At 25.7% G+C, this 16752-nt stretch overlaps 2 protein-coding genes across 5 annotated transcripts in view; one reads left to right on the top strand and one right to left on the bottom strand.

Annotated features, from left to right (window-relative positions):
* Window positions 1–5500, bottom strand: part of LOC112688918 (vanin-like protein 1) — a 22774-nt gene extending 17274 nt beyond the window's left edge. Inside the window, exons 1-4 of one of the 4 annotated variants that reach the window (XM_025562338.1) lie at window positions 5049–5500; window positions 4298–4420; window positions 4061–4151; window positions 546–725 (exon numbers count right to left, since the gene is read on the bottom strand). In XM_025562338.1, coding sequence (XP_025418123.1) covers window positions 546–683 — 138 coding nt within the window. In that variant the 5' untranslated portion in view covers window positions 684–725; window positions 4061–4151; window positions 4298–4420; window positions 5049–5500. Of the gene's footprint in view, window positions 1–545; window positions 726–4060; window positions 4152–4297; window positions 4421–5048 lie in introns of those variants that run through there. The other 3 variants (XM_025562339.1, XM_025562337.1, XM_025562340.1) reach the window with 3 other exon arrangements.
* The window catches only part of LOC112688916 (sperm-associated antigen 6-like), a 27601-nt gene extending 10849 nt beyond the window's left edge, over window positions 1–16752 (top strand). Inside the window, exons 3-11 of the mRNA XM_025562335.1 lie at window positions 12126–12391; window positions 13251–13464; window positions 14689–14873; window positions 15016–15189; window positions 15332–15484; window positions 15558–15707; window positions 15780–15941; window positions 16368–16513; window positions 16585–16752. Coding sequence (XP_025418120.1) covers window positions 12126–12391; window positions 13251–13464; window positions 14689–14873; window positions 15016–15189; window positions 15332–15484; window positions 15558–15707; window positions 15780–15941; window positions 16368–16513; window positions 16585–16729 — 1595 coding nt within the window. The 3' untranslated portion in view covers window positions 16730–16752. The remainder of the gene's footprint in view (window positions 1–12125; window positions 12392–13250; window positions 13465–14688; window positions 14874–15015; window positions 15190–15331; window positions 15485–15557; window positions 15708–15779; window positions 15942–16367; window positions 16514–16584) is intronic.

Below are 16752 nucleotides of genomic sequence, written 5' to 3'. Positions count from 1 at the left end.
TGATTATATAATAAAATCAATAAGCGCTGGAAAAAATAGATCGACAGTTTGTAATAAAAAAATATTAGCAAAACTAGGTACGTTTTTGGTACCTATAGAATAAATTAATTCTAAGTTTTCACACATTTTGTTAAATCATGATTCGAAATAATTCTATTATACCTACTGTAAAATATTAGAGTTTAGCCATTTATAATATTATGCATAATGTATTTAAAGTAGATCATATTGTGTACTTGAAGTATAACTAAGACTTATTAAAGTAACGCGGCGGACAAAGTAAAATAAATGGACTACCACTTACGTTTGATATATACTATACTGGGCATTATAACTAATATAGTGCCGTATAGTAAATTAATCATAGGAAAAAAATTTGCTGCAAAATATAAGGGTTTACAATAAATCTTAAAACGCAAACAGGTTTATCGCATGAGACATTGGGCTATTGGAATCGTTCAAGGTTCGATCTCTGAATCCAGTTTAGTACGTTTAGAGATAGGTAGTATAATATGTTTAATTGATTAAAACCATTTTTAACTTACCTCATTTATGACTTGCGTCTTGGGTATTTTAATTTCCGAATACAACCTCCTATCCAAGGAAATAGCAGTGGATATCATCTTCAAAAGTCTCAAGTCACGTATTTTGTTCAGGAACTGGATGGCATTATTGACTAGCATTACCAACCAGTAGCTCGTTCACGTCCACCAGCATTAATTTACCTAGAAATGTATTCAAAATGTGAATTCTTGTGTACTCGTACATTTACGGAAAAAAAAAAAACTCCAATGATAGTATAATTGGGGATGTTCGTATTATTTTTGTTTTTCCTAAAAACATGTTATATTTTTATATTTAATAATATTAAACAGTAGGTATTCATAATTAACGAAAATAATTATTATTCGATCAGTAAAACGAGCACATATAACAGCATATATAACAACCCATATATTATAAACTAGCACTAATAAACATAAACTGAAGGACAACATTTTAGTATCGATTTTTTTTTTTTTTTTTAATATTATATCTATTGTTTTAATAAGAATAATTTATTGTAAATGTGCGTTATTGCGGGTTTAAAAAGCCGGAAATATAAAAATGTAGCGTAGACGTTATTTCAAGGTCTAACGTTCATTTTTTAATTCTTGAACTCTGGAGTTACTGAAACCTGTAAAATCATGGTCAATTCTAATAAGCAATAATTATTTAAAAGTGTTAACCAAGTAGTGAGATTTCATATTTTAAATTATTTTACATACCTAACCAATATAATTTAATAATAATCCTGCACGCAACATTGTTTAATCTGGACATTTAGTATTGATATATAAATAAATTGATTAATTTTGCTTATTCATTCGTGTAAAAACATTTAGGAAATAATAATTTGAATAGTGAATATTTTTATTATCAGGTAAAATAAATAAAATAATGAAATTCACAAAAAAAAGATCATCATTATAAATTATTCAAAAATTACTTAGCTTAATGACTTATTATACTGATCATTTTTTTAATATTAAAACCATCTGAAATATTTTAATTAGTGTAATTCTTTGATAATTATCAAAGAAACAAAATTAATTATACATTAACTTTATAAGGTTTAGTTTTACTTAAATTATTTATACATGCAACATACATTTTCTTAGAATCTGAGTCCTTAAACACGTGATTGTGAATACTATAAATAAGTGCTTCAGTTACATTTTCTTGAATATACTTTAATGGGCATAGAATTTTTTTTTTTTAATATTATACAAATTTGAAAATATTATATTGTATTTGTTGTTATTTATACAAATTTGTTATTAATATTATGGATTCTGACCATTTTGATGTAGAACATTCATAAAACAATGTGACTTAATATAAATAGTTCACTAATTATGTTATTCAGGGACCTAAATAAGGGTTGGGGTGGACATTAATGGCAAATTTCTTCTGTAGTTGTAATTATATTTAATTTAAAATTATAAATATATTGAAACTGGTTTTTGTAACCCTTTTGATAAATTATTTATCATTAAAACGAGTAATTAAATTTGGGCTTTCTTATAATAATAAAAAAATGACAATTTTTGAGCAACTTTAAGTCTTCAAACCCTAATATTTATTCAAATATGCATGAATAATGTTACGTACGAATTTACGAATAAGTGTACTCGTATTTATTAGTATATGTATATGTAATTATGGGAAAACTGATCAGTATACAGTATTGTAATAGGATAAAAAAAAAGAAGAAGTATTTTATACTTCTTCTTTTGCTGGTATTTATTACTCTTGGAGAGTTTGCCGTCATCACGATCTGTCTCCATTCCTCTCTTTTATGAACTATTGCCCTCCACTCTCGTACTCTTATTCCCTTATTCCTGTATAGTATTATATACTGTACAGTATATATTTTATACTGTATAGTATACAGTATCGCATACGTATTGTGTAAATAAAGCTATAATACATTATTGGCGGACGACGATTATCGTATAGATAAGCCATAAATGTACTTATGCATCGCGGTCGTTTGACGTTTATTAAATATTTTACAATGAACAATCTAGCAAAATGTTTAAATTTTACCAAAATATGGTATGTAGACTAAAAATTTGTTTGAATCGAAACGATAAACGTATTTTTTTTTCGAATCGGAACATTTTATAATGATCTAAATTAATATTCTTTGTTTTATTATTTATTATTTACTATTTACACTAAGAATGTAGTATACGAGAGAAAAATATTTTTTGTTTGTCAGATTAGGTTGGAGTAGTCGGATACTATAGTATCGTTGGATATTATACTATTTTTGCTTTTGTTATCATGTAAGTATAATTCGAGAGGGATTAGGTTAGCAGATAGAGAACATTTACATGAGTAAACATGTGATAAAATAAATTTGACAAAAACTACACAAATAACGAATAAGTAATAACTTGGTATATTTTTATAGTTTAGAATACAAGATATGTTGTACGGTAATTGGATCGATTAATTTTTCTATGAACACTTGCGGTTAGTTTTTTGCAATACATATATAATTATAAAGATTTAAAAAATGTTGGCTAATAAAAAGACATCACGTAAACACAATATTTTATACGAAATATATACAATATCTTTATAATAGCAATTGGTTTGTTCAAGTTAGTGTGAACTAGAGCACGTACACTTGAAGTAACGATGATTCATTTATATTACGTATTATATAAGGAACAAAAACATATTCGGCTGAAATCATGTAAAAAAAAAGAAGAATATTATTTTATATATTATATGCAAATAATACGGACGTGAAACAGACGTCACACATTCAAAATGTATATACCAGTGTATTGATTTTAATAACACCTTGACATTGAAGTGGGATACAGTAAAAGACACCAATCTCCTACAAAAAATCGCCTTAATTTAACCTTGATTTGTTTTCTTATGCCGTCTACTTTTACGTAAATGAGAGGTCTATGACTTGACGTAGTATGCGTTGCATTGTTAATAATGACGAGAATGTACGGTTTAAGTATTTTGTTAAAATATTCGCACTAAATAATGTTTCAAAAAGTACAGTTTTTATTTTAACGAACATCTAAGTCATCATTCTAATTATTTTCAATACTAGCTACTATTTGGGAATTTTGTGCACATTTACTACCCAAAAATGTGTTAACGGAAAAATTGAAACAAAGAAAAGGTCGAAAATAAACTATTACATTCCACATTTTAAAATTAGTACATGTTTTAAGGGCCAAAATATCAGTATAGAAACCAAATTTTCAATTAGTAAAAATTACAAGTTTTTAGCTAGCAAAATTAACAAAAATATGTACGATTGATGAATAATAGTGGGACACCCACATCTAAACATTTTGAATCTCACTTTTTACCGTCCATACAAGTATATACATACCTGTCATATTGCATAAAAAGTGTGAAATAATGGTTTTTAAAAAAATAAAATAAAATTAAGATTGTTCAATATTAAAATCTACAAGCATATTAATTTTCAAAAATTGATAATTTAAAACAAAATAAAAATGTAGATTTTGATTACCCCAATTTGATGGAAATATTGAGATTCATCTTTTATTGTTGAGTGTGAATTGTATTGTTCTAGAAGGTTTTGTCTCGTTTCGAAATAGAAGCTGTAATTTATACGTTATTATAGATTAAACGGAGATCGATTTGCCACGCGAAGAATTACAATTTTTTTAAATACAATTTTTATATTTAAGTATGAAAAATAAACAAGATTTTTTGATGTTTTTATTATACTTGAATTGCTAAATACCTTAATAGTAAGCTAATAACTGATTGCTTTTTGCGTCGATGACATTTTTTGAGAGAAGGCAGATCTCCCTTCATCTGATGATCACCACTAATGATTTAATTAGATTATATTCAACTTTATTTACTAAAACAAAAGAATGCTAATGTAATTACAATGCATTTGATTTCAAATTAATTAGTTTATTTGTCACGTTCGATGTGTTGGTTTATTTATACGTATTGCTGGTGCATGTTATTGTTTATTTCATACCGCGATACCTATTAAATGTTTTCGAAAAATAATTTATATTTTATCAAATAAAAACATGTTTAAAATTACTGTAATGATACATGATTGTAGGTAAATATTTTTAACAATCATTATTATGACAATTAGCCGGGTGCAATTTTCTCTACGGGCTGTTTTTTTGACGTTCATGAGTTGGTAGTATGTTGGTACGATTGGCCAACAATGTTTTATCGAAATTCAAATAAAAACACATTGTGTATTCATTTTGTTGATAACAATGAAAACGAATTATACAATCTACCTAACGCTGTACCTTCCAACGCATAAAGTTATATGTATTTGATTTAAACAAAAATTACTGCTTAAGCCATGAAATGAAATTGAAAACAGTGTTTTTTCATACTACTAGTAGTTTGGTTTACGGAACCGATGTGACGTTGATATAAATTAACCGAATGGAAATATTTATAAATCTCGATTTCGCATTATCTTCCGTGTAAGTATATTGTATCTTATTACTTACTCGATTTATTGAAAATCTTCGTGTACAATATGTGTTACGCGGTGTGTCGAACGTATACTTTGTTATATGAACGATTTTCGTTACAAGCGCACAACATACTTCGGAGGTGCAAAAACAACAATTCACACTGTTCGTCGATAATACAATTTACAACCGATTCGTGCAGTGTTCATCGTAATATTGTTGTGAACGGCGGATGCGCAACATCGACCGTTTACAAACGAATTTCAAAACGATCGTTAGGGTTAGAAAACCAACCGTTAGTGGATCGACATGATTTCACTAGAGATTCAAGAGCACCCGGCTTACAGCGAGCACGTAATACGAATTATTAAGCGCCGAGTAAATAACATGCTGTTTGTAAATAGTATTGTAATAATGTTCGTTGTACGTAAAACGTTCCGGACGGACGGAATCGAAACGACCGGCGAGTAGCTGAATCGCAACTAACCTAAACGCAGTTGCTAATGTGCCAATGACCTTGGTAGGTTACACGAGATCGAGTGAGATATTCTACGAAAGAAAGACGGACATATTATTCCCTGTACAAAAACTGGTATTATATTTCCTGTTATTCGTTTATTTACATTTGAATTACCATATTATACGTCGGTATTTTATAGCGTAAAAAATATTATTTCACGTTAAACTTCGAACTCACAAGCCGGACGATGCCTACCACATTTAAATTAATATTATACATTGCACTTGTTACGTAATATTATTGTGGAAGGCTTACGACACTGTAGAAACGATAGCGTTTACTTTTGTTCGATTTGAATTTAATTTGATTTTTGACTTGTTTACCAAATGGTGAACCGGCGCGGAGAGGATATCAATATATCCAAAAACTTAACATTAATAGTGTCCGTCATTCATAACGTTCAGTCGTGATAATTTCTAGACGAAAACGATTCGAAACTATTTATCATGCAAAAATTAATATTTTAGAATGCGTTGATTAATAGTTTTCTTGGTTCGAATGTTTATATCATTAAACTTATAATGTACAACAATTATAATAATAATAGTTGATTTAGTTATTGTCGAGTACTTAACACTTTATCATATAAGGTATGATAATTGATATGTGTACTGTACGATTATTATGTTAAATACTATTTTGGTTTCGTTTACTGATAAAATGTTGTTGTTTTATTTGCATTGATAAAACTAAATGCCTGCTATCAATAACCACCGACATTTCATAAATTCACCATAAGATTTTCAATGCTGATGACTAGTATTTTTGTCAATTTAACGGTAATCGTATTTTGCTTTGAGTAATAATTATGTTGTTGAATAATATGTACAATGTATATGTATATGGCATTATGTAAATAATATATATAATAAAATATGTAATATATAAATAAAACGATAATATTTTATGATTTTTAGTATACAATCAAAATTAAAAATATTATTATACCATGATTAATATTATATTAAAGTCTTTGAAGTACAATTTGAAAATCATAAAAGATTATGGATCACCATTATAAAAGACTGGAAACCACTGGTTTTCAGTAAAAAAGTCTAACGATAAAATGTGTATATATATATATATATATATATACATGTATTTAATATATGCGACTTATGGAACATTTGGTTATCACTTTTATGTATAATACTCATGCGTGTCATGAGTCATAATACAAGCAAATATTTTTGTACTTCATTTTTTATAAATTCATTAGAGCCAGATGTTTTGCCGTGACTTACAATTCTTTGAGACTAAATCCCTAAAATGGACAGTTTTATTTAATTTAATACTTATTTACATCATCAGGTATAGTATAATGTGTCATATATTATGTTCACATGTCAAAAATCTAGGGAAAATTATAAAACTTATCTTAAGAAAAAATGTAAAGACGAAAACAACATATACCTTACTTCATAAACAAAAAAAGAAATATACTCCATCTACGTACAGCCAATAATATAATTTCCGTTATAATAATAACCTTGTATATAGACAGATGACATGTGCGTGTGCATAGCATAACATATGACCAATAAAAAATGTATATTTATTTATACTTTTATTTATACAATAGTGCATTCGTTTTTAAAACATTGTATAGTGTTTTAACATGTTACTATGTTATTATGGTGATAGTTCAATGACTGTTATCCAAAATTATAATCAACACAGAAACGTATTCACGCTCTGATAAAATCGAAAATATTAATATACAAGTTATGGTCTTGGAACATAGTCTTCGATTTAAAGAAATGCAAAATTATGTAGAATAAATCATAAATATATTGAAAATTCAATAGTGACCTAAAATCATTAAAGTGCCCTTAAAAGCGTTTTAATTTTAAGAATGTATTAAATGTTATTAATTTATTAATTAAATATTAAGATATTACGATTGATTTTGTACTTAAAATATATTTTGGTAATTACCATTAAATATATTTATTTGTTTCAAGGTTTTAGAATAATTTATAATAATATTGTTATATTACAATATATGCATACCTAGGTACACTATTTCGGTTGATTTGTTGAATTGTTATACTATGTGTAACTTAAGCAGTGCTTAAAATGAGGGATGATGAAAAAATACTTCAAGTTTAAAAGTATTTAATACTTCTAATTTTTGTTAGTGTTCTTTAATTTTTTTTTCTTTTGCCAGGGATGGGAATCATTTTTTAATTTTATTAAATTAATTAAAACAGTGCAGGCCATGTATTATCATTTCTAATGACAATTTTAACCTACATGTTTACTAATATAAATCATTTTCATCAAATTAGGATGACACCCATACATTGTCATTCTTAAAATATTGTTTTAACCTTACATGTTTACATAAACAACCACGAGATGCAATTTCGTTTTCAAAAATATGTATTTTTGTCTTATTGCGTATACATTCGAATTTTTCCCAAGAATTTTAGGCAGTTCGCGTTTTGTCCAATAATTTCTGAGGTTTGCTTGAATTCGAATTTTGACCGTAACATCTATAAATAAAAAGTGGCTTGATAATATTAATATCTAATATGGTGACGATAGAGTTAGAAGATTGGAAACAAAATTGCAACTCTTCATAAAAAATACCGTCATTAAACCCACTTACACTGCAGTTTCAACTATTGTTTTATATTCATCTGAATATGAAAGATCATTTAGTTCCATATATAATCAGTGTTGTACATAGATAACAAAAATATTATCTAGATAAGATAACGGGTAATACATTAAAACTTCATCTAGATAAAATAATAGATTAATACTGTATAGCAGTGGCCACTATTCAGTGGTTACTGGTTGGATTTATTATTATATATTACTTAAATCTAAGTTTAAACATTGTTATTTATGGGACGTTCCAGCCATAGATTGACGTTTTATGTCCATGTGTTCACACAATTATTGTCTAAATTATTACTATATGAGTATTTTATTAGCTATTGGGTGGGTATATGTATATTAAATTCCCGGCATTGGGCAGCGGGTATCGCCCAGTCGTCGATTATATAGAAAAAAAAAAAGTTAATCGTTATAAAATTGAATAGTATTATTTGAAATACGTTCATTTTTATGTTTTCTGTGTAAATAATTATACAATACATTTTCTTCGTTTATAGAGTATGTATATTTAAAATTTAAAACGTACATAGGTTAATACTAAGTGTTTATTATTTCTCATTTCACTTCACATAAAAAATAATTATCTTTTTCAAAATTATCTAGATAATTTATTTTAGATAACCATTTTATTTAAAAAGATGGATAAAAAGATATTTCAAATTATTATTATCTAGATAAGATAAAAATATTTATGTTTTATCTAGATAAATCATCTAGATAATGCACAATACTGTATAAAACATAATAACACCTAAAAAGAAATGCTCTAACTCCAGAAAACATAGCATCAACACATTAGTTGTGTTGGAACACCTGTTCAATTATTTTATTAACCAGATTCGTATGTAAAAAGTTGGATTAAATTAGGTTAAATAAGTGTAAAAGAAACAAGATGTCCAAAACCAGATGAAAAAGATATTGAACATTCATATGAACATTTATGGATCTATTCAAATTTATATTGTTTTACATTTTTATTATTATATATTAATAATAAATATACAAATATACTTTTTCGTTTTTAATTTTTAAATAAAAGATAATATTTAATTGTTGTTGTATTGTTGTATAACGTAAAATATGGTTACGGTTGTTGGTATTGGAGGCAAACCCTTCACCTAATAATAAGACATTTGAATGCTCAGGGTTGTACATACTTTTTATAATTTTGCATCCCCTTTCTATTTGTTTTCAATAAACTTAAGCTGAAAAGTTAACCGGATTCATTCAACTGCAATGCTTTTTTGGGTATTAGTCACATTGGTGATGAGTGTACAAGAATTGAAACATAATTTGAAAATTTTTTAGGTTATTTGCAATAGGAAATGTATAAAAGTTTGTTATTATTAAATATTTTATAACTATGAGTTTATAAATTGAATATGATTTGGAATTAACACATAGATACTTTTGTATTTTTAAAGTTCAAATAATAAATGAATTCAAGATTTTTTGTATACTTTTAGATAAAGTTCAAATGTAATATTCAAGTCCCTCTATAAAAATTAAATTATGTCACCCATACAAATATAAATTCTAAAAAAAAAATATTTTATACTAGTGTTACAATTTGTAAATTCTCTTCAAATAATCGTTATTTGATACTTTTGAGACATTTTTATAATAAAAATTGAACTGTCGTAATTTCTGTACATTTTTAAGTGATCTATAATTTTTAAATAAAACATAGATTTAATAACTATCAAAATAAATTAAATACGGTAAAAAATAAAAAGTAAAAATAAAAATAAAAATAAAAAATATAAATCTGTAAATCTGTAAAGCAAAATGTTGTGATTTTTATCGTTTTGTCAAAATTTGATATTTAAACGTTTATAACTCTTTTATTTTTTAAGTAAACAATATTGTACTCAATTATCAGAAATTTTTGTCAAATCAAAATAATTTTATCAATATTTTGGTAAAAATTCTAAAAAACATGACAATTTTAATTTTCTATAAATAGTTCAAAAAATATTTTTAAGATTATACTATTAAAAATAATTCAGTGAAAAAAATCTTTAGATTATAATTTTTTGAGTTATGATATAAACAATAATTCGATTTGATCGAAAACCGGTTTGTCGTAAATGTTGATGTTTTTTTTTATAATATTTAGTCAGTTTTTTTAAATAATTTATAAAACTACTGAGAAATTTTAAAATAATATTTTTTTAAAGTAAACTAGACATGCATATCTCATTATACTCAGAATCTAAATTGATTAACTTGCAACCTTGTAGAATAATGTCAAGTTTAAGTATACGATGACTAGTCGTAGTCTCTTATTTTATTTACCTCGGATTAAGGATATTGTAATGTTATTGTTTTTCATTTTGAACAATTGAAGGCAATTATATATTTAACATTTTAATAAAATTTTACAGTTTTATCTCAGTTTATTATTCCGTTAGAGTTATTTCATAATTACTGTAAGCATTTACATTAATCTGTAACAGTTTTGTTAGCAATTATTTTCTTAATTTATTAAATTCAATTTGAAATTGGAATAAACAAAATATCTTTTTTTATATTTATACTAAAAATTAAATCTATAAAATATAACAATAAATTCTAATGAATTATATTATTTAAGTATTATAGTTTTTATAATAATTATTTGGTTAAATTTTTAAAATCAATGCATTTGAAAGATTATTAATTGAATAACGACGAACAAAATACAAGCATTGTAATGCATTTTGATATTGATATATTGATATATATTTTTAAAACAATTTATTGAAATATACATGGTTGTAGATGAGCAATAATTAGACTTTTAGACTCATTCCATTATGCAAATGTTATTAAAATAATCATTAATGAAATAACTTGTAGTCGTAAGAAAAATGACTTGTAGTTTGGCGATAGCTCATCTATTTCACACTTGAATATTATTTTACTTTTATGTGTATGCGAACGGTACGTAATCGTGAAGTGATGGTATACGCTGGTATATAATACTTCTTGTTGTTTTTATACCCGTACGATAATAATGTTGCCTATTCAGTCTGTCTATGGTAGCCGTATAACTTCAACAATATTACGTTAATGTGCATTTTAAGTTGCCTATCTTACAGGATTTTTCTCGGACGTTCTCGACCGACACCAATATAAAATAATAAATCGTAATGAATTGTATGAATTATAATTTATAACGTAGGTTTTAATATGTCTTTACATTCGTTTTTAGGATGTGCAATAAATACATGTTGTTAGTTTCATCAAGACCGATGGTTTTATATTATTAATTTCATAAGAAATGTAACGAAAACATATTTAATAGAAAGACTAATCAGGTGTCATTAGAAATATGATTCACAAAGAAATACGACAGGTATGAATATGATAAGTATGATAAGGAGTTTTTTCATATTTGAACGAGATTTAACAATGTTTGAAAATTACTTAAATTGAGTACTAACTAATAGTTGCATAGTGCTCTTAAGTTTAAGACCGGTTACTATATTTTATTATTACAATTTTTGTATAATTGTCCGTCTTGACTATAATGATTATTTCATAATTTAAATGGAACAATCCAACCTAAATTTGCACGTAACCTCATCTCGTTGTTTTCATCGAACATTTTTGACCTAAAAACTATCATCTAAACTATTTTCTGTTAATCATTTTTAATTTTTTACAATTTTTGTTCATTCAATAAAATAATTTAGTCTGTTTTGATATTATATTATATGGTTAAACAATATCATACCACAATAATTTAGTTATGTGTTTCCATCGTAACACGTATAATTGAAGTGTGTATGCATTATTTTAATTTATACTTAATATTGTTTAAAGAAATTTCCATTGTTAATTGTAAACCACTAGTCATCGTGCTTCCAATACTATGAGTCCATATCCTAAAACCATTGTACAAAGTAATAAAATTTTTCATGATTTAATTTGAATCAGTCTGTTTAAATTTATGAGATTTTGTTTAATTTTTTTATTAGCTTTTGATAATTATGCGAAAAGTCAGTTGACATTTATTCAGAGCATAACAGATTTAGCGGCCAAGCCAAATTATGTCGAATGTTTATACGAAAATAATGTTATCGATATAGTTCTACCATTAGTTACTAACATAAATCCAACTGTGAGAATGAATGCGGTTTTGAGTTTGGCGAGATTGGCTGGCAATAGCGAAAATTGTGCCAAACAAATTCTGTGTTCGAAAGACTTACTTAATCGGTTGCTCGGACAAATCATTAAGGAAAATGTAAGTTAACTATATATACAAATATGTATAATAAATAGGTATACTGCATTTATATCATATTTTCTCCTACTTATACTTTTGAAAATGGTAATCAAACAAGTTTAGCCTAATTGAAATTTATTAATTTATGATAAAAAAAAAAAAAAATGAATACAAATATCGTAGAATTCCAACCAGGATTGCAGGGATGTATTATATTTTAATATTATAAATCTAATAAATCGAAAATACTTATTAGTCTGGGCTTCTGTTTGACTGTTATTAAATAAGATATGCTTATTATATAATTGTAAATTACTATTCGAAGTTTAATAAATTTAAGTATAATCTTTCAGACACGGCAAAAGCACAAGTTAAGAAAAAAATATTATACTAAAAACACGATTTTATAATAATAATATAATTATTTTATTAAATAGATTTACTAGAAACTTTATTTATTTTCGGGATAATGGTTTTAATTCATATATATATCACACAAGCTGAAATATTATTTGTATTATTATATATTTGAACTGTTGTATGTATGCTACAATTGCTATTTAGGTATTATTTTGAACAATACACACCAAGTATCGTAAGCTCTAACAGTTGCGAAATATATAACTAGGAGAATTTCTAGATGTGAAATTATATCTATAAAAATTAAATTGTAAGGAAATTAAATGTTTGCAATTTATTTTAAAAATCAATATATAAAAATAAGTTAAAATTAAAAAATTAACATTTTTGCCAATTAAAATTGATAACAATTAATTTATATTATGGTATAAATAATAACACAATGTCAGTACTAAATCTATTTACATTTTAAATACAATCAAAATCATTTAATGTTTAATTTTTTTTTTTTTTTTAGAAATATTACAAAAAAAGTTGCATGCACCTCATTAAAAGTCTTAGTAAATACTCAGCCATAAATTCTAAAATTGTATTGAAAGAATGTGGAGGAATAAATGCTTTATTAACATGCATGAAAGACTTTGATGTATACGTCAGAGAAGGTGCTATGCAAGCAATTACTTCCATTGCTCGCCATGACGCCAGCCTCTCACAATTCCTGATTGACTCCGGTACATATTGAAATTAAAATTATTTATTCAGGATAACGTTTAAGGTGTAATTGAAAATCCAATGATTGATATTTGTTCTCAAAGTTATTCAATATTATTCATATTGGAAAATATTTGATGAATTTATTTTATATATATATATATATGTATATGTATATGTATATATATTTAATATATATGTATTTTACTCAATAATAATATCCAATATGTCTGTATGAAGTTTTATTAAGTTTTATATTTAATCTTGTTATAATATTAAAATAATTCTAGACCAATCTGAGGTGTACGAGTACGTAAGCGTTAAACGAATTACAATGTATAGACTTGAATGTTACCCAGAAAAAAAAATTACAAAAAAAAAAACATAGTATTATTTTTCTTCTCTTCTGTAATCATCCTTTTACGGTATCTCATTAATAGAATCTCTAGAATTTAATTTTTATCAGATGAAATAGGTAATATATTGTATTTCAGTTTTTATAATATACTTAAGTTATTGTTTTATTAAATAAAATTCTCACTATGAATGTTGTTTATTAATTTTAGAAATACAAATAATGATTATATATTGTGAGTTAAATCATATTATTGTCTGTAACAGCTTCACTGTACATAGATATATTATATAAAAATACACCTCTATGTAATTTAATGTAATTTTTATTTCGTATAATGCTCATTGTTCTACGAATATTATATTTTTTAATATATTTTTAAATTATATACATAAAATGTAAATAGTATAATATACTTGAGGAATACTTATACATTATTTTGAATATTATTATACACGACGCTATAGTACAAGTATATTGATATATATTGGTTTATTTATTTTTTTTGTATTTAACTATAAAATTATTGTATAAAATTAAATTTTTATCGTTATGATTATAAAGTCTCGAAAAATTGATTTTTGAAAATAACTAAACTGCTTTTTTATTTATATTAAATTAATGTGGATGTAAACTATAAACGAAATTATATATATACATATAATATATATTATATATATATATATACAAGTAATATTATGCTCGTATATTTGAGCTTTGAAGTTAAACAAATTACCTTTAGAACTGTTAGTTGGTGAACTTACTGTACTTACTAACGTACTTGTGTACAGCAGAATATTCACATATTTAATTTAAAACATCTTCCAGATTTATACCGTACTTATACCACTGGAATAATATATTGGTATCTTTTTGTTTGTATTTATAGGCGTGTTACCTCAAATAATTTCATGTTTAAAAGAACAACATCAAAATTTAAAACTATGTGCTTTAACAGTATTGGATGAGATAGCCAAGCAAAACCAACATTTGGCCCAAATAGTTGTGGAAGTATCTACTTTGCCACTTGTGATGAATTATTTATCTCAAAACTTTACTGATGTTAAAGTTCAAGTAAAGTCAATACAATTATAGAGTTTAATTTTTCATCAATTATTTACAGAACACGATACTCATATTGCTATTGATAACTGTTAATTAAATATCCTAAATGTATTACTAATTTTTAATTTCTTAATAATTTAAATATTTATAGAGAAGTGCATTGATATTGTTGAAAAACATTGTTAAACATTCGCTGTTATTGACTGAAAGTGCAATTGAGTCTAACTTATTCCCAGAAATATTGTTGTTAATGGCGCACCCGGATGAACTTATACGTGTCAATGCTGCCAAAGTCATTTGTGAAATAGTTAAACAAAGCGTTCAAGTACGATCATACATTAAGAGTATTTCAAACTTTTCCAATCTGTTGCTATGTCGCAAATATGTGGATCTATGATTTTAACTTGTTGATGACAATTGTAAATTATTACGTAAAGCTCGTGATCAACTAACGTTTGTCATTACAGATAGCTCAATTAGTTGTTAACAATGGTGGAATAGCTTCATTGATAAATGTGATTTCGTGTAGCAAAGAACACCCGGCTACCCCTGCTATACTTGCATTAGGATATATTTCCGCCATGTCACCATTACTTGCATCAGCTGTAATTCAATCCAAGGTTTAAATGAATTTTTTATTGGTTAACGTTAATAAAACGCATACCATCTAATAACAGTTTATGTAACTTTAAGGGATTGCTGCACTTGATTGCTATTTTAAAAAGCAATGTGGATAGATTTACGAAAGCCGGCGCGATTTGGACAATAGGCTTGATAGGGCAACACAGTTCTGAACATTCGAGGAGTGTTGCAGCTTCTGATGCTTTAAACATTATGATGGACGTAAGAAGAAAATACGAAGTGTGATATAATGAACTTATTTACGGTTTACTAATAAAGTTTGTTTTTGTTTAGATATACATTAACTCAAATTTGGAAAATGAATGCAAACATAAATGTAGAACTGCTCTTCAACTAATATTGAAAGAATGTGACGATTACACAGTTTTTGAAAACTTGTTAACGCCATCAACTCCCGTTGAGATTATGACATTTATACTAAATAAGATCAGCAAAGTATTTTTTTTAATTTAATATAAATTACCTGCATTCCGTGTTGTATGTATAATAGTATGTAGTAGAATTTCATTAACTTGAAATCAAAGTAGAATACAAATAATTTTAGTTATTCATATTTTGGATTGTTTTATTTTCTAAATATTGTGATTTTTAATCACTCAAAAATGTAATATATAATTCGTTTGAATTGATAATCTAATTAAAGTTGAATAATAAAAATAGTAATAATTAGTTAATTAATGTTTTATAACAATCACTTATCAGTATATTCAATGTACAATTAATTAAGTACTGAGGCTATTTACATGCAATTAAATAAACATACGCGCAACTAATTATTTTAATATTAACAACAGTTTATCAAATGCACAGCATATTTTAGTAATGTTAATTATTAAGTACTTATTTGAAATTATTTTACAGATATTGCCGAAAAATACGAAATCACGAAGAAGCTTTATTACAAATGGTCTTCTGAAAATGATTCAAAATCTTAAGCCAGAAATTGATTCAGAATTATTTCAAGTTATCCAAGCGGTAAATTGTTGTTTCCCAGAGGATATTATACAGTAAGATAAAAATGTGAAGTGTTGAATTTTGAATTGTTCATGCTAATTTATTCATACTGTTTTCAAATAAGAATGGTAGCCGGAGATTTCCCCGAAACTGTCATGAAAAAAGTAGACAAATATGTACCAGAAAATCATTGTTTGTTTTACAATCGTCAGGTTAAAGATGGGAAAATCCCTCCTCCGAATGAACCATATTTATCTGGTGAAGAATAGTTTTTTGAACAATATTTTGTCAA

This window comes from Sipha flava, unplaced genomic scaffold (assembly GCF_003268045.1).
Source record: "Sipha flava isolate LNK unplaced genomic scaffold, YSA_version1 41_pilon_pilon, whole genome shotgun sequence".
Taxonomy (NCBI): Eukaryota; Metazoa; Arthropoda; class Insecta; order Hemiptera; family Aphididae; genus Sipha; species Sipha flava.
The sequence above is the reverse complement of the archived record's forward strand: the minus strand, read 5'-3'. Positions and strand labels throughout refer to the sequence as shown.